Source organism: Musca autumnalis, unplaced genomic scaffold (genome assembly GCF_047663935.1).
Source record: "Musca autumnalis isolate F117 unplaced genomic scaffold, ASM4766393v1 scaffold_1, whole genome shotgun sequence".
NCBI classification, from domain to species: domain Eukaryota; kingdom Metazoa; phylum Arthropoda; class Insecta; order Diptera; family Muscidae; genus Musca; species Musca autumnalis.
In genome coordinates, this window is record NW_027411644.1 from 116,594,301 (window position 1) to 116,617,272 (window position 22,972).

The 22,972-nt window shown below is 35.4% G+C and overlaps 1 protein-coding gene across 50 annotated transcripts in view; it reads left to right on the forward strand.

The window, feature by feature from the left end:
• Nucleotides 1-22,972, forward strand: part of GluClalpha (glycine receptor alpha 1) — a 230,140-nt gene that overhangs the window by 117,035 nt on the left and 90,133 nt on the right. For 25 of the 50 annotated variants that reach the window (XM_073989187.1, XM_073989261.1, XM_073989459.1 and 22 more), the window contains one exon: nucleotides 1,891-2,003. In XM_073989187.1, the coding sequence (XP_073845288.1) occupies nucleotides 1,891-2,003 (113 nt within the window). Of the gene's footprint in view, nucleotides 1-1,890; nucleotides 2,004-2,919; nucleotides 2,988-21,498; nucleotides 21,567-22,972 lie in introns of all 50 variants that reach the window. The other 25 variants (XM_073989229.1, XM_073989304.1, XM_073989513.1 and 22 more) reach the window with 2 other exon arrangements.

The window sequence follows — 22,972 nt, forward strand, 5'->3', positions numbered from 1 at the left end:
TTGCGCAGGCAGGCAGTGAATCATTGGGAATACACATCGTATACACTATAACGTGGTGGGACAACACCTTCTTGTGCTGATGCACCGGTAAAATCCTCTCATGTAGATGGTCCACTGGTGTCTTGTGGAGGCACCCTGGAAGGTTTGAATATTCTTCTACTGCGAAGGGCTAACATTTTATGTCTTTTCGCGGATGACAAATATCTTGGCTGGTCGGAACCATCGACCCACTATGTTTAGAGGGATTCCCATTTCAGGCATCAAGGTGGTGAACAGTGGGGCAGTAGATTGATTTAGTGGCGGATATTTTCATATTCCTCAGATGGAAGAATTGCACTAATTAAATAATGCACACTAAACTGACCCAAAAAAAATTGAAACTCCTACTTCCATTTGATCCAAAAACCTTATGTATGAAATTTTATGGCGATCGGTTAACGTTAACCCGTGCCACCCGGGCGATCTTTGTTTCCATAGTAACTTGTATGGGGCCAAAGGTGCATTTTCACGAAAATTCGCTAAAAGCCGCATTTGTGGCACAATCGATTAAATTTTTTATCAGTTCATTATTGAGGCGAAAAAACGAATCCCTCAAAAAATTGTTAAAAGTCGGATCGGATTTTGATATAGCTCCGATAGGCCAATTTTAGGTATTTTAGGCCGAAATCCGATCCGATTTTCCTACATTAAACCTATCACATTTGTCATCGCAGAAATGTCCCGGAATGTTTGTGTTCAGACGGTTTATTGCTGCCTTTATCTCAACCTGGCCGGACAGTACACAATCAATACCATTTTCTGCGATAGGATCTGTGTTATCTTCGTCATCCTCGTTAGTATTGGGCACAAACAGTTTGGAAAAACGTGTTTCAATGCCGCATTTTTCTATTCGACAGTAGCACGAAGTCCTGGTTATACCATGGGTGTCTGTATGGATGCCTCGGATACCAAAGTAAGGATTTTGCGGCGGTTCACCTGGAGTGGGTAATACCACTTTACTGATATGTTATCAGAACGAGGAGTGATTTCATTAAGCAATTGACCAAAGTTGAAAGGAACATTCAGCGCTTATCTGTTGCGATTGGAACTTTCTCATGTCTAGCTTCCGTCTGTTCGTACTTTATTTAAATATACATATATCACGCTCGATAAATGTCTTCCATTTCTCAAAAAGAGATGAAAATGATTTCTTGTTTTAACATCCTCAACCTTTAGGCTGAAGAATGGTTTCAGTTTCAGACAATTGGGAGTCGATTTAACCGTGTCCGTCCGTCTCTCTGGCTGGCAGGAGCGCACGATAAATTGTCGAATGGATTAACCGATTTGGTCCCAAACTTAGCTTAAATTCGAAAGGTTAAGCCTTTGTACTTCGTATATAGTTTGAATATAGACCATATCGAACATCGTCGAACGTAGCCCCTGCGATTCCGATTCCGATCTTTTTGTGGGAATGTTTATGTTTCCGTCCAAAAGTTCTCCAATTTCCTGCGGTTTGTATTTTGAAGAATTTAGCTAAATTTTTTTACCTAACTAATTGCAATTTAAAATTTGAGGTTTCCAGTGGTCACAAAACTTCTCGACTAAAAATTGTTTTAGCCCAGAATATTTTATGATGGACGCTATAGAAGTTCGTCTCAGAATATTTTATGATGGACATTTCGTTTCGCTGTTTGATATCTCTAAAAAAAAAGAATCCACATACTTATTCCCATTTAAATTTCCCATTTCTCTACCAGCCAAGGCCTACCTCATGCAAATTGAATATTAACAATGCTAAATTTCATTTCAATTTCCATTCCAAAAAAAATTGTTATTCTTCACTAAATTTTTTACTCACTCAAAATTAAAAAAAAAACACTTATTATACGTTCGTACCTATCATAATTTCAGAGCTAATAATGCCAAAATAAATTTCCGAGAAAAGGAGAAAAAAGTCTTAGATCAAATTTTAGGTGCAGGCAAATACGATGCAAGAATACGACCTTCTGGTATCAATGGAACGGGTAAGAACAAGCTTTTTCCTCAACCGATTTAATTATATTACAATTATTTCTTTTTACAAAGAATATTTTTTTGTTTGTTTTTTAAATACACAAAACAAAACTAATATAAGATTCAACAGCAAAAACAACTCAGGGAAATATTTTTTTATGTTTTGTTTTTAATATAGATTTTGTTGTTTATTATTTTAGATAAAATTATATATATTAAAAAGAAGCAAATATTGGTTGTAAGTTTTAGTTGAAAACCAGAATTTAGGACAAGATCAGGATTATTTAACACACATAAAGCACTTCTAAAACTCAAATTGCCGTATGCCACTAAATAATGTTTATATATTTTGTTTTCAAGGGATTTATGATTTTTTTTTATCATTTAAACTTTTTTCTTTTGCATAATGACATACAAACAAATAATATTTTCTTAGATATTATTATTTTTATAATAATTATTATTATCAATATTGCCAAAAACAAGTCATCTATCTTATAAACATATCTATTTATTGAGTATTGTATTACAATTATCCCAAAATTAAAATCAGTAAAAACAAATCAATTCAAACCAACCAACCTAGTTAAACCTTTCTACTAATCCAATAATTTCTCTCTATATTACTTACTTACCCACTTATTTTGTATTGACGATCAATCAAAAATTGTTATTTGAATAAAACAAAAAAAAATCCACAAAAACATTGTATCCATACTCTACCTCTACTACCTTACAAAATCAACCAAACCAACCAAAAAACGTCATACTGTACTGTTGTAAATCAAAAACAAAAAAAAAACTTGTGAATCTGTCAAACTGATCAAAATGCAATGCAAAAAATGCTAAATGAAAATGCAAAATCCAATATATACATGCAACAACAATGTATATATGTGTGTACAACTATTAAAATCTAACATACAGATGGTCCCGCCATAGTCAGAATCAATCTGTTTGTTCGAAGTATTATGACGATTAGTGACATTAAAATGGTAAGTCCTCACCAACAACCTGGCAAAACAACAACAACAAAAAAGACACAGAGAATTGTTTTGTTTCAACAACAAACAATTTGTGTGTATTTTTTAATTATTCGAAATGCGAAAGTATCCCCCGCCCCCCGTCCAACCAAACCAACTAAAAATAATCTAAAAAATTGTTATTGTGCCCTTGACCAATAAGCAACAACAACAGCAACAACCAAAATAGTTAATTTTCCCCTAAAAGTAACAAAATAAGAAATCTCAAATGCTAACTCCCTTCCATTTGAAAAGTAATCAACATAGTTTCTCACTGCTCCTATGCCTCCAAAAAAATATAAAATTTGTGAATGTCTAACCTTGCCACCTATCTTACCTACTACTAACTACCATCCACCACGTACATAAGTAAAAGTATAGAACAATTGCAAGATGTATTCAAAAAAAATTCACTTATTTCATATTAATTAAAGTTTCGAAATTTTCCAAAGCAAACACATTAAGCATACGATTATATAAAAAACTCTGTCTCTCTCTCCCTCTCCCTATGTCTCGCTCTCTCTCTTGTTAAGAATTAGTTGCAATTTCAAAATTATTTGTAACGAATTTCGCCTACCCATCAGAAATCAAATCAAAATCAGAAAATGTTGATTCAATATAATCGATATCTAAAGTAACCACCCAACCATTCTGAGACATCTGTCCAAAACTGTCTACACCATATTCACATGTACATAATTTGAAATTCGAAATATTCAAAATATTTCGCTGGGAACTAGAAGAAATTCTTAGGAATATATTTTTTATTCGAAATCCAATTTAAATTTCCTATACGCAAAGAAGTAATAATGTAGGAGCAATCGTATTCAAAGAACAAAATAGTGTATTCTAAAAATCTGAAAATATATATTGTTGGTGCAACAATATATATTTTTCAATTTCTGCAACAAAAAAACTTATTTGGCTGGCCTTCTATGGAAAATTTGTGCTGCAAGCAGAAATTAGAATAGATTTCCACTCCTCTCTTTTTTTGTTTCTTTCCCAATTTGGAATATCGTGATTTTGATTATGTATTCCACTTGTATACTCCATCGGAGCCTTGGCCTTCCAATCCTGCGTCTACCGCCATGCTGCCCATATATAAGCATGCCTTTTTATGGATCATTTTGATGACATGACCTACCCTACGTAATCGTTGGTAACTCGATACGTTTAACTATAAAAATGTCATTCATTGTGCTGTCGGTACAGGTCGTTTATACAACGTCAATATTCACCGCCAACGGAGATTGGCCAGCAGATCTTCATTGAACCAGTTGAAGCAGATAAGCACTTTGTAAAGTGTGACTAAATGTGACTTTGTTTTTAAATACGAGGGTCACTCGAAAACCTTCTGGCATAGGTAACACGCAGTTTCGCCAGGTGTCATTTGTAATTTTTTTGGAAAGTTTAACAGTTTTTAGCCTAGGCGTACTCAGTATAGTTTGACATACTACCATGTGTTGGGTTGTTTACATTGGCTTGATTGTGACACCTCCGAAACATGGTTTTTGAACGCTTTTGCAGCATCTTCTGGCGATTGCTGCTATTTTTCGGGTTCGTACGCATAATTCCGTGATTCGTCACCTGTATCCATCTTATAAATGTCTTTCAAAGCACCGCGATCGTATTTTTTCGAAATTTCTAGGACCGATCAGCACGTGATCCAACGAGAAAAAAGCCTATTTTTGCCGCCAAGTGTTCATGCAATATCAAATGTTAGTTGCTAGAATAAATGCCCAAGGATGTCTCTATCTCACGGTATTGGACATGGCGATCTTGGATTATCGGTTCACACACGACCTATTTTTTTCTGGCACAACGGCCGTTTTTGGATGACCCTCACGACCTTTGTTTTTTAGCGAGTGTCCGCCACGATTGAATTCATTGAACCAGTTTTTCATAGTCCTATAGGATGGTCCTTTATCGGCATACAAAGTTTTAGTTTGATCGATTCACTCTTGCCGTGGTTAGCCACGTCGAAAGTTATGAAAAATTGTCGGATAAAAATTTTCACAAGTAAATTCCATTTTTTTTTTGCAAAGTGATTTTTTCAAGTCACTGTAAAGAACCCAACACATGGTCATATGTCAAACTGACATGAGTACGCATAGACTACAACTGCCAACTTTTCAAAAAATTTCAAATGACTCCTGATGACACTGCAAATTGCCTAGGCCAGAAGGTTTTCGAATGACCCTCGTAGTTCTAAGATGTTGATATTCACCGTCAACGCAGATTGACCCCCAGATCTTTCGAAGAATATTTCTCTCAACTACACTAAGCACTGCTTTATGTCAGTATCTAGGCTTCGGAACCAACCTCCATAGATTGTCCAGGTTCTGTGGACGTAATACGCATCGATACTATCTAATTGTTCTTATAGTCGTTTACTGTCAAACCCACTTTAGCAGATTCTCGTTTGACTTTTTAAAGGTATCTGTTACTTCTTTTATAATTCGAACCATGATGTCACTGTCGTCGGCATAAGTAAGAAACATTTGTGTATATTTGTGTTTTCTTTTAACAATTGCATCTCTAATAACCTATTCAGCAAAATAAGGAAGATATAGCACTAAAGGCTGTACCCTTTTCTTTAACCTCCTTAGCTACTAAACTATTCGGAGGGGTTCTTTTAACTGAACATCGGGTATCAGTTAATTTCATCTTACAAAGCCGAATGAGCTTTGCGGGATTTCTAACTGGAATTCCTTTTAACTCATAGGGCTGTCGAAGGCCATCACGCTCAACGAATGTCTTTCATCTAACATTTGGTTGATCATTTGGTTTCTTGCTTTTTGATATGGTGTCTGCCGTGCTCACGTGTCATGCAGCAGCAAAGATGTTGTTGCGACTTTATACCCAAACCATCGTATTTCCTGTATGACAGTATTATCGCCTCTGTAATTTGAAAGTAGATCCAACAGTGCATGAACTGTCCCTTCTCTATGAAGAGTCCGAATATTCCTGGTGCAGATTCGCAGGTTATGGTCCCTAAATCGTTTGCGTGGTTCGTCATCTTTAGGAGGTGTTTTGTTCTTATACCCTCCACCAGGGTAATATGCACGTCCTTCCATCCGTACGTCTGTAGTACTCACTCCAGCATCCAAAAATTGAGATTGGACGCTAAATATTTGCATAGATGCGTCTTTTGTCCGCAGACAGGTCAAGTTCGTAGATGGGCTATATCGGCCCACGTTTTTGAATTTGGAGTTTTTAGCAACATCTTCTGAACGAATTAGCTATAATTTTGTACTTAGGGTTCCCAGTGGTCACAAAACTTTTCCAGTAAAATTTGTGGACATGGGTCTACGTTTTGGAATAGCATATATATGACGGTACATCCCGATTTTAGGTTACTTACAGTTTTTAGTTCCGATCGCATAGTCTATAAGTTAGCATTTAGGGTTCTTAGTGGTCAGACAATTTCTTTATCCAAAGTACCATATAATGGTACCGCTCGATTTCAGGTATTTTGAAAATTTTTTGGGATTTTCGGCACTGATTGGATGTTTGTTGGCACTTAAGTTCAATGTTCAATCTAGTGGAGAAGTCTACCACTAGAAATTGTGAATTCGTGTACACGTTTAGGATTAGCCACCATAAAACGGTACCCACCGATATTTGGTTTTTATCGACATTTTCTGCCCAAATTGGATGTAGTTTTGTAATTGGGGTTCAACATGTTGTCATAGGTCCATGTTTTGGAATAGCCCCCATATAACAGCACAACCCGATTTGATGTATTTTGAAGTTTTTATCTGCTTTTTGTTGTAATATAGTACTTTGGTTCAAGGTGGCTAAATGACTTCTCTAAAAAAATTTTAGGTTTGGATCCACCTTTTGGAATAGTCCCTCATATAATGCTATCCTCCGATTTCAGATTTTTTAGATTTTTATTGACATTTTCTGTCCAAATTGGATTTAGGATGTTGGGTTCAAAATGATCAATAACTTCTCCACCAAAATTTTTTTGACATAGGTCCACGTTTTGTAATAGCCCCAATATAACAGTACCACCCGATTTCAGATATTTTAAAGTTTTTATCGGCATTTTCAGCTCAAATTAGATGTTATTTGGCATTTAGGGTTCCCAGCGTTCAGAAAACTTCTCAACCAAAAATTGTGGATGTAGGTCCATGTTTTGGTATAGCTTCTAAATCACCATATTTCAGGTTATTTTGAAGTTTTTATCTAAATTTTTGGTCTAAATTTGCTGCAATTTGGCAATTAGAAAGCGGTCAGGTCATACATAGGTACAGAAAGAATACTAATTATTATATTTAAGTTCAGACTATTTCATGGTGGAGGGTATAAAAAGGCCCGGCCGAACCTAAAGCTTTTTTCCTTGCTTTTTACATTAGGATGTTTCCATAGGGGTGGGTTAATAACCCGACGCCCAACCCATGTCTTTATCGCTGTTATGGATGAACGCGCGGTACATGTTAGCTCACTATCTCTAACGGGCGTTAAAGGCAAATCCCCAAGTGACACCATGGTGTGATCAGCGCCTCTCAGCCAAGGAGGTACCACAACAATTTTCGATGAGCGATGTGCGATGTCAACCGAAACGCGAAATCATCCAAAGCTTTAGGGCCTCACAGAATATCAATGATAAAGCTTAAGCAACTGAATGAATCCGGAGTTGAGTATTCGACCAGTATTCTTAATTTGTCGTTAGCTACTATTATTGCTCCAGGCGGATCTGTCGGTATATGCCTAGGACTGAACCAGAACAGGCCGTGCGACTGAGCAGTCATGATGGCTCTTGAACAATTGAAGGTCTTCGATATCATATAACTATTCGGGGAAACGTTGGATAATCAAGTAGTTTTGTGGACTTCAGTCATTTGTAAAATTCAGAAATAAAAAAAGTCATTCAAAGCCAAACTCATAACTTCCCAAGGCTGGGCTAAAAAGCGTTTGTCGTGGAAGCCTTGCAGGTTGAGTGGGAAAAAAAAGTTTATCACTGTAAAAAACACATTGCATTTGATAAATGAAAATTTCGAAGACAGAGAAGCCACTCCACAGCAGATATGCCTGATGAGTTTCAAAACTAACAGCGAAACCGGTCACATAATTTGGTGGTTGTGTGGGCTCGAATCTTCGGCTTTCATTTTTCACTTGCAAAAAATCTTCTATCATTATCAACTCCAAAGATAAATTAATAAGAACCGAATATAGCATAGTAAAACAGGGAGTTCAGGGGGGTTATGTCTTCGGAACGGTTTAACATCTACATTTCTGAAATCCCACACCTTCCGAACTTAGAAATGGGCACTATCGTCAATGGCATAAATATGTGTGGTTAAATGCTTACACATTTGAATTTAGTGCAGTTCTTCCATTTGATGGAAATGTGAAAATATTCCTATTGCCTATCGGGAAAATTTGAATAGCATTCACACTTATGCCGTAATACAGGCAACCTCCTCCCCATTCATCGCAGCAGAAGGACGTCAAGTGCCAAGGCAAACGCGGAACAACTAAAATCTAAATGTTGCATCCGCCTCAATCCGTATAGGACTCGAATTGATAGATCCGTTGCTAACGCAAGCATGGGAACAGGGACCACACGATACGTTGATAACTAAAATGATGATTCTTGGCATCAGCTATAGATTTTGCGGCAGTCTGCAGAGAGCGGGCTTGCTTTCGCGCATCCATATTGTCGGGACATGTCTCTGTAAGGAGTGATTCTCCTTCTATGTGTACCATTTGCTTATATTACTCGTGATAGCCTTAAGTATATCGTATCCATTCTAAATTAGGTCTTTATTAACCGAAGAATATTTTAATTTTCAAATGGTTCTCTTTTAAATTCCCAACACAAATGTTTTGAATTTCAGATGAATATTCAAATTGCATGTGAAAGTGGTGTAATTTCCATCCTATTTCTTTTAAAATCAATAAAATGAACGAAAGCAAAAAACCAAAACCTAACACTGAAAAAAAAAAAACAAAAACAAATCAATTCCAACCAAAAATGTTATTTAATTACTTTTAATGTAGTTTTATTTTTATAGAGTTTTTCTTGCATACGTCTTATTATTTTGAAATGCATTACAAAAAACCAAAAAGAAAATAAATTTTAAAATATAACAAAGTAACTGAAAAAAAACTTTCCATTCAAAAATCCACCTGAAAACTAAATTTAAAACTAAAGTTCTTTAAATAAAGAGTTGATATAAAATAAAAATTGATGTTATATGTACTTGTAAATTGACACACAGATATACATACATGAGGAAAATAAAGCACGACTGGTGAGAGAATTGGAGCAAGAAATGAGAGCAATATGTAGACATACACTCTCTTCCTTAAAGGCCTTGACTTGGTACTTGATATATGGTATTTTGTAAAACGCAAGGCAGAACTCGAATGCTGCGCCACGATCGTTGTGTTCAACGCTGTGATTTAGCAAAAAATACCACCCCAACCCCATTAGTTGTCCCTATCGGGGATCGTTAACTATTTACTATGATTAGTTAACATTCTCCAGACTTGCAATTGACCCTTGTTTCCTTGTTTTGCAAATCACAGCGTTTGAATACAAAATAACGAGTTCTCAAAGTTCTCGTTAATGCCTACATTCACTCTTGCAATGTTCATGTAGTCATTCGATTTGGCTATTTTGTTTTATTACCACCAACAACAAAATGGCCACAACTTATTTGAAAAGTGCTGCTTTGCATTTTACAGAATATTTGCTTTTCACAATTTTTAACGGACTTAGGTTAGATATATGTATTAGTTTACGAAAATACTTTGTTCCAGCACGAATCTTAGAAGAAAATAAACCAATTTTCCCCGCCTTTGTATTGTAAATGCACCACCAATTGCCAATGCCCGTATAAAAATCCCCGTAGATTTATAAGCATCTAATAAATAGAGTTCGAAAGCCTTACTGACCGGACATTTCATACGATTTAGACACAGTTTGCCAAGAAGAATAAAGCAAAAGCTTCATTGATTGAACATGATCAAAAAAGTTTTAGATTTATAACAGCCCACACAATGCCTAAAATGTTTTTTTTTTTTTTGTGAAAATAGGAAACAATTTTTGTCGAAGCGAATCACTTTCTCAGAAGAGTGTGGAAAACGGAAGTAAGAACAGAGACATGTTAAACGTAAACCGAAGAAATATATCTTATTATCCTTCTTATGACGCTACATAACCCCAAATTAAGATGGCTTGCAATTGGTTTCCTTATACGACACTCCTCGTGATACGGGGTTCCTTGACGGAGTTCTCTGGTAACCAGGGCGGAATTAGCACGATGTAGATATTTTGCCACTGCGCTAATAGTATTATCGGAGCGATCGGGTAAGTTTAGCGGAGCATGAAGTATCATTGGTTAGCCATGTGTAAATCATCCACCGAGGAGACGATATAATCCCTATTTGGCGATAAGATTTTTGTACTGTGTAACTTGCCTTGCTTGTTGATTCATTCGATATTCTGAACATATTGTTATGACCTCTATAACCGCAGCTATATTGACATTAGATATATGTTTCCATTCTCTCGTTTCAGTGGCGCCCGGCATTGACAATTCTGGAGAGAAAAAAAACAAAAGTTTTTGGATCGTTTAAAGAGGTCGAACGATTCCCCGTACTAGAAAATGTTATCATTTATCTGGTTTAGTCCAGAGACCTTGTTATTAATAGTCCTCTATAACCGCAGCTATATCGACATTAGGTATATGTTTCCATTCCCTTGTTTCAGTGAACATATTGTTATGATCTCTACAACCGCAGATATATTGACATTAGATATATGTTTCCATTATCTTGTTTCAGTGGCGCCCGACGTTGACAATTGTGTTTTTATTAGTTTTTTGGGCGTTTTAGAGAGGTCGGTCGAGTCCCCGTACTAGAATGTTTAATCATTTATCTGGTTTAGTCAATAGACCTTGTTATTTACAGTCGAAGCTTCCTAGTCTAAGTTTCCAAATCTAAATCTAAATAGACCCCTACAACCGCAGCTATACCGACATTGACAATTCTGGAGAGAATAGAAAACACATTCTGAACATATTGCTGTGACCTCTACAACCGCAGCTATATTGACATTAGATATATGTTTCCCTTCTATTGTTTCAGTGGCGCCCGACGTTGAAAATTCAGGAGAGAAAAGAAAACATAAGTTTTTGGGGCGTTTTATAGAGGTCGGACGATTCCTTATTCATTTATCTGGTTTAGTCCAGAGACCTTGTTATTAACAGTCCTCTGTTTCCATTCTCAGTGGCGCCCGACATTGACAATTCTGGAGAGAAAAGAAAACACATTCTAAAAATATTGCTGTGACCTCTACAACCGCAGCTATATTGACATTAGATATATGTTTCCATTCTCTTGTTACGGTGGCGCCCGACGTTGAAAATTCAGAAGAGAAAAGAAAACATAAGTTTTTGGGGCGTTTTATAGAGGTCGGACGATTCCTTATTCATTTATCTGGTTTAGTCCAGAGACCTTAGCTTCGTTCCCGTACTTTTTAATAGTAATACCCGTAAAAGAGAGAACTACAAAAAATTTGTTCTCACACACAAGTTTTTTTAAATAGTTAGGGAACGGAAAAATGGAAAATACGTCAAAAAAACTGGAACAAATGTCAAAGTCAGCGTATCAGCCAATCAGACGCCGGCAACCATGTTACTATTTTTTTACTCGCCCAAATTTGTCGTGTAAAAAGTTTTTAAAGAGAGCGTCATTCAGCGCCATTTTTGTTTAAAGAGAAGTGAACATTTTACAACTTTTTTGTGTACGTGAACGCTTTTTCGAGTAAACTGTGTAAAAGTCGTAAAAATTGTAAAAACTTTTTAGTTTTGGAACACAGCTCTTGTTATTAACAGTCCTCTGTTTCTCTTGTTTCAGTGGCGCCCGACATTGACAATTCTGGAGAGAAAAGAAAACACATTCTGAACATATTGCTATGACCTCTACAACCGCAGCTATATTGACATTAAATATATGTTTCCATTGTGTTTTCATAAGTTGTTGGAGCGTTTTATAGAGGTCGGACGAGTCCCCGTACTGGAAAATTTAATCATTTATCTGGTTTAGTCCATAGACCTTATTATTTACAGTCCAAGTTTACTAGATAGTTACCCTGTCATTCCGATGGATGTCATATGTCCTCCAGTAAGGGGGCTTCTTGGGAGTTGCTGATCGCCAAATCTTGCTCTGCGTATTTTTAAATAGACGACATTGAAGACGTGATACTCCCTTAGTCTTTGTCTGGCTGGCCAGTGAGAGATCATCAAGTCCCACAACAAGAAAACAATCCCACGGCAGCGGGTTCTTTCGTACCGGATTGACCCGAAACCATAGTGTTTCGGCCAGCGGCTGCCAACCCAGCATCAAACCTGTGCTTCAGCTAGGTTTCTATGCTGCTACAACAACAACCACAAGGAGAGTACAATCCCCTTTCAATCGATTGAAAATTGTAGTTAAAATCTTCAAAATGCCTCAAGTTTATCGATCGGATGCACTTTGCCTTGGAAACTATTACCCTAGACAGACGGCAGCGTTAATTTGCATTAACTACCTTCTTCTTCTTTATTTGCCGATCCGTATTCGGATTTTGGCGATCATACAATTACAAATTGAATATTTTAGATGTATATATAATATCTACTGTGTACATTTATTCTGCAATGGTGAGTTCTCTATTCCTCGCAGCATTTATAAAGTTGTTCTCATCTGGCGTATTTGTCCGATCTAGAATATTTTTTATCCATGATATTTCTCTTCTCCCTCTTGGCCTTTTCCCTCAATTTGGTATTTTATTATGTTCTGGATGATTGAGTATTTTTCGTTTCTGATTATGTGTCCCAAATAAGATGTTTTCCTATTTTTTATGGTGTCAAGAAGCTGTCGTTCGGTGTGCATTCTTTTTAGCACTTCTTCATTTACACGATCTGCCCATGGATTTTCAGAGTTCTGCGATAAATCCATATTTCAAACGCGTTCAATTTATTTTCGTCCGTTGATTTTATTGTCCATGTTTCGGCAGCATAAAGTAAAGTGGATTAACTACCTTAATTCAAATTAACAACAACACATCCTTAATACACAAAATCGAACTGAATTTAAAAGGCATTTAGGTATTTCAATATGGCAATACCGTAAAAGAGATCCTATATTCATATGAGGGACAGGGAACATTCATGCTCTGAGACACAAGGAAAACTAAAAATTACAGTGCAAACAACAACAAAACAGTAATCAGCTGTTTCGTAAATGCAGAAACTGTCGTATGTCAGGGTGAAATTAAATACAGTTCTTAATGCAAATTAAGACTGCCGTCTGTCTAGGCTATATGACTACCCACTTTGCACAGGAATTGACACCATCAGATATAGTCGCACAGTACGGAATCATATTAAAATCTTTTACTCCATATCTCCCTCTCACTGATCATTATTGTATCGATCGGGATTACGAACTTCTGTGCAAGATCAAGCATGATTTGAAGTGTTTTAGTGCTTCATAAACTCAAAAACTGTTTTATTGAATTATGCCAAGCACGTAGTAAACAAGCTCTATCGCGATGAGTTTTAGAGATATCACATACAAATTTGACGCAAGATAAAGTAAAAGTTGTAGAACAAATAGAAATCGCTCACTCAGAAAACGCGTTTTTTTAGTTATGTCACTCTTTGAGTAAATGAGCGACATGTATCCACTTCTTGGATTGTGACCTTCATGTCGACGGGAAGAATGTGTTCCTTTAAACCTCGCTGAAGATTCCGTTGATCCTTAATGAATATTACATAAATATTACTTTCATAAATAGAGTATACTGGAATTACACTCTGTACTTGTCAAGATCCTTCAATTAATCTCCCACTCGTTTGCTAAAGAACGAATCTTTCATCAATCTTTCAAGAACGAATCATTCAATGGAATTATCGTTAGGAAATTTGCACATTTCGGCAAGACTTCCATGTGGTTTGAAACTAGAGTTGTTTAGTTCACGAACAACTAGTTCAATTGAATGATATAGTTCATTATAGTTCACTGAACAATCAAGAAACGAACGATTAACGAAAGAACGATTGTCAGTCTAGTTCAGCACGTCGTTCATGTAAGCATAAAACTAGCGTTGTATAGTTCACGAAAGAACTAGTTCAATATAACGATTCATTGAAAAGAGCTTACGTACTAGATTAGTCGATATAGTTTATTATAGTTTACTGAACTAAGATGAGCGAACGATCAAGGAACGAACGATTGCCAGTCTAGTTCAACATGTCTTTCTTGCAAGCGTAAAGTGACGCCGCACAGTGGTTCAGAAATAGATTTTCCTGGCCAAAAGCCCCATTTTTGTTGCCACCTATTCTTAATTTCTACATGGGATTAGATAGTGAACATATTGAAACTAAGGAAAGCAAAAAATTGGAATTAAATATTGGAAGGTTCGGCGTGGCGTGTAGGGATACGCAAGTCGATTTTCGAGTAATCGATTCCTCGATTTTTTGATTTGAAGAATCTGAAAATCGAAGTCGATTTTTTACTTCATAGAAAATCAAAAGATCGATTTTCTATTATGATTCTTAGATTTTTTGCAGTGGAAATCGAAAGATCAATTATGTTTTGACTTTTTGATGTACTAAGAAAACGAAATATACAGATTACATTGGTAAGAGCAAGACAACAATATTATATTATTTGTTGTATTGATGAACAAAGTTAATCTAACGGTACTATGAACACACCATTTCTTTATAAGACCTGTCAATTTGGTTAATAAAAGAAGTAAAACACCGCTGATTGTCACGTACACCTTATTTATAACACTATGCATGTAATGCAATGTAAAAAATGTTGAAAATAAAATCGAATGATCGAAAAATAGATTACTCCGTTTTGAGTAAAGATCGAAAGGTCGATTTTTGAGTTCTAGGTAAAAATCAAAAGATAGTTTTTTTGATTTCAAAGTAAGAACCAAAGATCGATTTTTGACGTCTAAATAAAAATCAAAGGATCGAAAGATCGATTTTTAAGTTTTAACCAAAAATCAAAAGATCAAAAAGATCGATTTTTGCTTGGTAATACGTATCCCTAGTGGCGTGCTCCTAAAGACGAAAAATGTTTCCCAATTTTGGAAAATACGTAATTTTTGCAAGTTTCTGGAGAAAGAAACAGCTATTTCTCAGCTATTTCATTGTTTCTGTTAGGTAGGTAGGACTGTTGCCTTTAAGAATCGTTTTAATAAATTTCCGTAGCGTTTACTCGAAGTAAGCTATTTTATTTTTCCTCAGTTATTAAATTTTTGTGAAATTCCAAGTTCAGTGGACTAGAACTTTTAGGGAACAGCTTGGAACAAAGTTCCGTTTTCACAGAATGATGCCCTCTTTCAGCCCATACATGTATACTTTTGTACACATTACGTTCGGCCTGTTTAACACTTATTTAAATTTTTTTAAATTATATGGGTAAAAATGGGTATTTTTCTGTACCGTTTCCCATATAAATTATAGCTTTTTCACACAAATGGACATTTTTTTATGAAAACCCAAATAGTATTTTTCCAATTTTGGAAAAAAATTTAAATTTGTGTTCTTGGGTTGGTTTGTATTTTTTGGGTTGTTTACTGGGGTTTGACCTTTATTAAATATTCAGGACATATGAAAAACTCAAAACCACTCATAGGAACTTTGTGTTCCTTTTAAAATTTAAACTGCGCCCGAGAGTATGCTGCACCAAAAGCAAGAAAAAATTGGCAGCAAAATCAAATCAACCAATCAGATTTGAGAAAATTTGAGGTATACAGATTTTTTGCTCGATATTGCCATATTTTTACAAAATATAACATTTAGTTTAAATGGAAGATGTAATAACAAATCCCTTGTAATGCGAACTTTATTCCTTACTTTTCTTAAAGTAAGGTATAACAAAAATGGACTTTATAGACAAGATGTAAGAACGGGCCATATTTTATTTTGACCTTAAATTCCTCGGCACCCGGAATGCTGAAAGTGTTATCTGTCGAACAAAAAAAGTATTATATCTCTATCCGTTACAGAGTTTTGACCAGGAAAAAACGATTCTGAACCACTGTGCCCCGTCATCTGTGTTTTGTGCTGCATTTGTAAATTTAATGAGTTTTGTTTACGTTTTCGGTAAAAAATTATTTAGAAGTATAGGAAACATTTTAAACATACTCGCTCAAAGCTTTTATTCTTCGTAATGTTCGTTAATGAAATTCACTTGATTGACAGATGATTTTTACACAGTGCAATTTACAGTTGAAATTCACTAGATTTCGTAAATCTAAGCATGCTTTAACCTCTGTCCGTTAGCTGTCTTTTCGTAAGGCTTGATATTGTTTCTCAGATGGCTTCCTGCTATTGAAGAATCGTACATTTGTGCACGATCATCTGCAAAATTTGACGATTCTAACTTGCAGCCCTTTCTGTTTGGCGATATATCAGTAGATTTGTTAGATAGCAAACTTCGTATCGATCGAACTAGCTCTTTCCAATGAACTACATTTTAACAACTCTTTATATCACCTTTGGCAGTTGTGACAGGGGGTGTGGTTCAGAGAGAGGTGTATTTTGAAATTAACATGAGAGTGTAATCGATTAAATTCTATTCTGAATAACATTGTGTGGGCATTAAGAAAGAAAAAACACATTTAGTCAACTCATTTTTACACTCTTACTGTGGTAATATAGGCTACTCAATATAGACTTAAAGGTAGACATTAGACAACAAAAAGTACATATAACATCATTTTACATATTGTTTATTTAAACAAATACATAGTTGCATTTCGAAATGTGCCTTATTTAGAGGACTTAAGATATTTCCGTATTGGTTATTCATCATGTCGTCTTAGATATCTCAAACCATAAAACCAAACCAAAGAATTCACTTACCTTAGATGAAGAAACCAAACAAAATACAAATATTTTTTATATTTATTCTGTTGATGAATTACAATGAAATGTTATTTACTATTAATGTTATTTCTTATAAACAAAATGCCTATCAAGTGAATTAAATTAAAAAAAAGACAATATTTAATTATTTATTTAATTTCATAAATTTATTTTATTATAATTATAATTATTGTTTTTTTACAATAGTTAACTTTATATTTAATAAATAATTTCCAGTATTACTACCTCTTTACTTTGCCAGTTTCATTCATTTTTCAACTTCGAATACCAACCAAAAGTTAAAAATAAAAAAAACTAGTTAAATCCAGTCCAAACAAAAGTAATTTAAATCCTAGAGCAGTTAAACTTTTTGAACTTAATAGTGAAAGATATTTTTAATTTTATTTATATTTATTTTGCCGTAGATTTTGTTTTAGTTTCTTTTTGTTAATATTTTCATAACTTTTTTTAATTCCTAAGTATATTTTTTAGGTTCATATTTCATTGCGACATTACCATTTAAGAAGAATGAAAGAAAGAATTTCCAGTGAAATTCTTCCACAACAAAATTAGGAGTAATTTAAAATAAACGTTGTTGAAGAAGAATTGTTATAATTCCAGTAAATTCCTATAACAATTTTGTTGTTATCACAGAATATTGTTATTTACTTCTTGAACATTGAAATTTCTATATCTTTTTCAACAAAACCACACTGCTCCCTCCAACTCCAAACAGGCAATGGAACGCATTTTTCTTTTATAGCAAAACAATTTCAGAGAAAATATTTAAAGATAACTTAAAAGAGAATGTTTAAAATTAATTTTTTGTTAAATTATTTATTTTTATATTTTTTGTGGTTTGTGTTTCTCTATAAGTTTTGGGTTTTTAATATTCTCAAAATCACTATTCCTATATAACATTATTCTAAACAATTGTTGGACAATTTCTGAAATTGATCGAAACGTAGCTTTTAGTAATAAGTTTTCGGGTCATGCCTTATAGAGAGAATATTTTTATGGATGATATGACCTGTGAGTGCTCGCGTACATGTGGGTTTATCTCAATTTTCGTTGAAATCAATTGAAAATTGATTATTAATTTATTCCTTATCATGAAATTTAAAACCCCGGCAAGAATAATAACTCGTGGCTAACTTACTGCCGTGACCTGAGACAGAACATTAGTTCCACGAACTTAGAATTGGCTTCCAAATGTTCCGATTTTTGCCACTATATCCATAACAAATTAATAAAACATAATAACTGTCGGGACAGTGAATAAGGAGCAGTCAGCTCTGCAGCTTGCGAACAGCAACCTATTTATGTATGAAGGTGCCCTCGACAAGGTCTGTGATGGTGTGGAGCGCCAGTAGAAAATGGATTTCGTAACTGAGTTGGTATTAACTTCTAGACTGGCGTTCGTGCCGTTGTTAAGACCGTAATTCACCAGCGAACGTTTGTGAGGTGGTACATTCGCATAAGTATTCGAGGGACTGTCCGACTTGCATTCCATCATCATCCTAGCAAGTGCATGTAGATCCTCAGAATATCGAAATTTGTTCATATTTGTCTTTTGTTAATTAGATTCAATCGACTTCGTTCAGTCGTTTCAGCCACACAATCCTTTGGTCCACAATTCACAGAAGTGCGGGACGATGATTGGCGATGTGGTCTTGCAATGACCTGTTTGGAATCTTCCTGCTTGATCAGTGCTCCTTAACATTTACCTCTTCGCCTTTCTCTACGGCCTTTATGCATTGTCTGGCATTTGGTATCTGTACCTTTGGCTTCTCCGACTTGAAAATGATAGCCTCCATAGTAGTTGTCTGAAGTATTGTCGTCAGAGTCAAGTTTCTCAAAACTGTAACAGACACGACTGGTTCCCTCCGAGAGTTCAAGCTGCTCCAAACCAACAGTTTTGGTCTTTTTCCAGAACCATTATATTAATGCACAGTCCTTCTTTAGGCGTGTGTATCCTTTCTTCCTTTCTTACATTTTCGTCGCTGGGGATATAGAGAAGTGGTTCATTTTCTCTTCCATAGCCACATCCACTAAAGTATCCTGTCTGGATAGATGGAGTCTATCGACATGAGCTGATTATTTACCCTCTAAGGGAATTGCAATTTGGCTGCATGGAGCCACAATGGAGGACACCTCGTTCGTCAACTGAAACGCAATTGGTATCAATATCATTGTCAGACAGTTGTTCCCGAAAGAATGTTCCCAAATCAGCCTCCTTTACAAAGTCGAGCAACTTTCTGCTCTTTGCCACAAACACGAGTGGTGACCGAAATTGGTTCAAGCCATCGCTTCTTAGTCTATTTCGAGAACCACTAAAGTATCCTGACTGGATAGATAGAGCCTGTCGACATCAGCTGATTATTTACTCTCTAAGGGAATTGCAATTTGGCTGTTTGAAGCCACCACGGAGGACACCTCGTTCTTCAACTGAAATGCAATTGGTATCCATATCATTGTCAGACAGTTGTTGCCGAAAGAATGTTCCCAAATCAGCCTGCTTTACAAGGTCGAGCAACTTGCTGCTCTTTGCCACAAACACGAGTGGTGACCGAAAGGGGTTCAAGCCATCGCTTCTTAGTCTATTTCGAGAACAACTAAAGTATCCTGACTGGATAGATAGAGCCTATCGACATGAGCTGATTATTTACTCTCTAAGGGAATTGCAATTTGGCTGCATGGAGCCACCACGGAGGACACCTCGTTCTTCAACTGAAATGCAATTGGTATCCACACCATTGTCAGACAGTTGTTCCCGACAGAATGTTCTCAAATCACCCTCCTTTACAAGGTCGAGCAACTTCCTGCTCTTTGCCACAAACACGAGTGGTGGCCGAAAGGGGTTCAAGCCATCGATTTTTAGTCTCTTTCAAGAACCGGTGTGGTCAAATCATACTTAGAGTTGGTGGCCCCAACCGGAGCAGATGTTGAAACTCATTTGATGGGGAGGAAACATGTCGGAACGTATTTCCTATCAAATCGCCTCGCGAACCAGAGTTTCAGCAAAATCTGTCGAAATTTCTTTTTCGAAACCTCGTCTTGGGTACTGTCAATAAACTCCCATTGACAACTTGGTACACTTGTTCATGGCCACATTTGTGGTTGTTTTTGTATTCAGTACTGCATGGTGCGAAATCCTTGCTGATTTCATGTTTATTGTGAACTCCGTATGTTAAGACAACACTTGTAACAAAGTTGTACATGGTAGAAATAGTCTGGAAATGAGTATTCCATTGCACCACTATGGCACCCTTGCCACCCTATTACAATCGTACAAATACTGATGGGTATATGTTCGCTTAACATCCCGTCATTAGGCGATCCACAGCGCGAACCACTGATGGTACGTGTCTAACAGATCTACAAGACATATGTTAGACTTGTACCGATCTGTTTTATAGACGTTTGTTTCTTTCTTAATTTCTGTAACACTTCGCAATGTCCATTGCCTTATGTTGATTTCATCAGCATAGTTAAGTAGCATGTGCTTTTTTGTGTAGTGTGACATTCTTATTTACATCTTGTATGATCTTTTCCAGTAGCTTGTTAACATGGCACTGAAAGAAAAAACCGTGTGTCAGTTAAAGTTGTCCGATTTGCGGAATATCAAGCTCAGATTGTTTAGAACGAATACAAAGCAGCCCTTTCTTTAGTACTACAATTCGTACCATAAATTCTCAAGTGGTGGTCTTTGAAAACATAGGTAGTGGGTTAGATGCCCCGGCCATGCAACATCAAATTTTTAACGGTGGCAAAATACCCCCTCAGTAATGTTGGTGACATTTTCTGAATATTTCAACCATGTAAAACATTTCCCTACAAGTGGTGTCCTAGGATTCGCCGTTGGGACTCGGCGATAAACTGTAGGTAGGCTAATATGAATCGGAGTGCACTCATTGATATGAGAGAAGTCTCCCTTGTCCCTTCTGGGATGTTTGTGGAATAACTATATTATAGTTGTTGGACAACTAAATTTTTGAAGCGATATTCCCTCCTGAAATTGATGGAACTTCTAACCTACTGAAAGATTACAACATAAAAACTTTTGTATATTGAAATACTTAAATCTTGTACTGCTCTCTGCCATATTTTTCGCAGATGGGACTGAAGTGGAAATGATAGCGCTCACAAGCACTTTAAACATAAGGTTAAAAAACTGTGGAAATTCCTACACTTTCGATCATTACTTTAATTTCAGACTTGTCCAACAAATTGTACAACACATTATTTCTTTTACTTGGATACTTTAGTTATTTATTTGCAACTCTACAGTAGACGTTAACGAGGAGATAAAAAACAGAATGCATCAAATGTTAAAGTTTAAATCAGTTTGACATTTACGTGTATACACATTGCAGTACAATTTTGTTTCTGTTTTCAATTTATTATTAAATTTTATCATTTCTGTTTAAATAAAAATATGTCAATTGTTGAAGAAGCCAAGCTAAAAGTCAATTAAGGGAAACAAGAATAACAACACGACACACATATTTTGACTTGTCCTTCACGAAATTTATGTACATATATATCATCATCTACCCTACTTTTATTGTACTCTACTCTAAACACAGATGGTCCGGCTGTTGTGAGCGTCAACATTTTCGTAAGAAGTATTTCAAAAATCGATGATGTTACCATGGTAAGTGCGCGTTGGATAATGTATCGCTTTTTTAGAGAAAACGAAGAAGAAGAAGAGCAAACAAAATCAATGTCCCCCATTAGATAAATTTATAAAGATGATACATTATCTAGGAACATTATTCTGAATGTCATGTGTGTAATAGGAATAGGATGCGTAGTGGTCGTCGCCGTCGTTCACCTATCCCCAACAGCACTTTTCCCCATAAAAATGCAAACTTTTTCCATACAAGAAGGTTTCTCTTTTACTCCAAATGAAGCAACAACTCGTAACTTCTTGTGCTAATACACTCCAGGGTAATTCAATGATTTGTAATCAAGTCGACACGCAGTCGATCTTTAAGAAATACAAAAGAATCCCAAATGAAAGAACCAAATCTTTTCAACCTCCTTCAAGATATGTACATTCCAATCAATCCCAAGTGCTAGTCAGTACCAATCCAAAAAAAAACAAAGCAAAAACAATTTTATTACTCTCTGTACATATTCGTTTTTTTCTCTCCTTTGAAATTATTTCTTCTCGTTAATGCCAACATCAAGTTAACGATTTGAGTTACAGCGTCTGTGAATGCAGTGATCGATCCCCTTTTTACTAGAAACATCAACTAATAAATAAATTATATGAAATTAATTACTAACTTTTTATATAATTACAATGGAACTACTTTTTCCTTTTCATTTCACTTTATTTTCAATATTCAAAACTAATTTGATAGAAACAAAACGTGCAAGGAAAGTTTAATACAATTTAATTATGAAAACGTATTCTTTGAATTTTGAAAACAAAACACAAACTAAAAAAACTGTAACATAAATTCATTCGATTATTAGCAATGTTCTGAAAATTTATATAAATTTTAACATTTTCCGCATTGGATGAATTTATGAGAATATACTATAGCTCTAAATATTTTTTTTTTAAGATTTTTCAATTACATTTGACTTTGAAACTCTATATTTGCAAAAAAAAATATGACAGATGTGTAAATGGTATGGATATGAATTAGAGCGAAAGTGCTATTATTGGTTAATATTATTCTTCTTATTTATAACCCCCTGATAAATGGAAAATCATTAACTAACTCAAAAACTAATTTTTCTATTCTTTCTTTCTCAATTTGCAAACGGTGGCAGTCACAGCTTGCAATCGTCGATGCACTGTATCGCTAGCGAACCCCAACATATGTATCAATTTGACTGGAAAAAATTTAATACAAAATAAAATAAAAACTAACCATCGCTGATACATATTTAATATTTGTCTGAAAGAAATTTTCTCAAGCAATTAAAATATTTTCTTCCATTCAAAAATTGTAACTTCTTTCATTACGGTAAGCGAAACAGTTGATAGATCCTGAAAGCATAAATATGAACAGGTCTAATACTAAGCTTATAGGGAAGCGACAT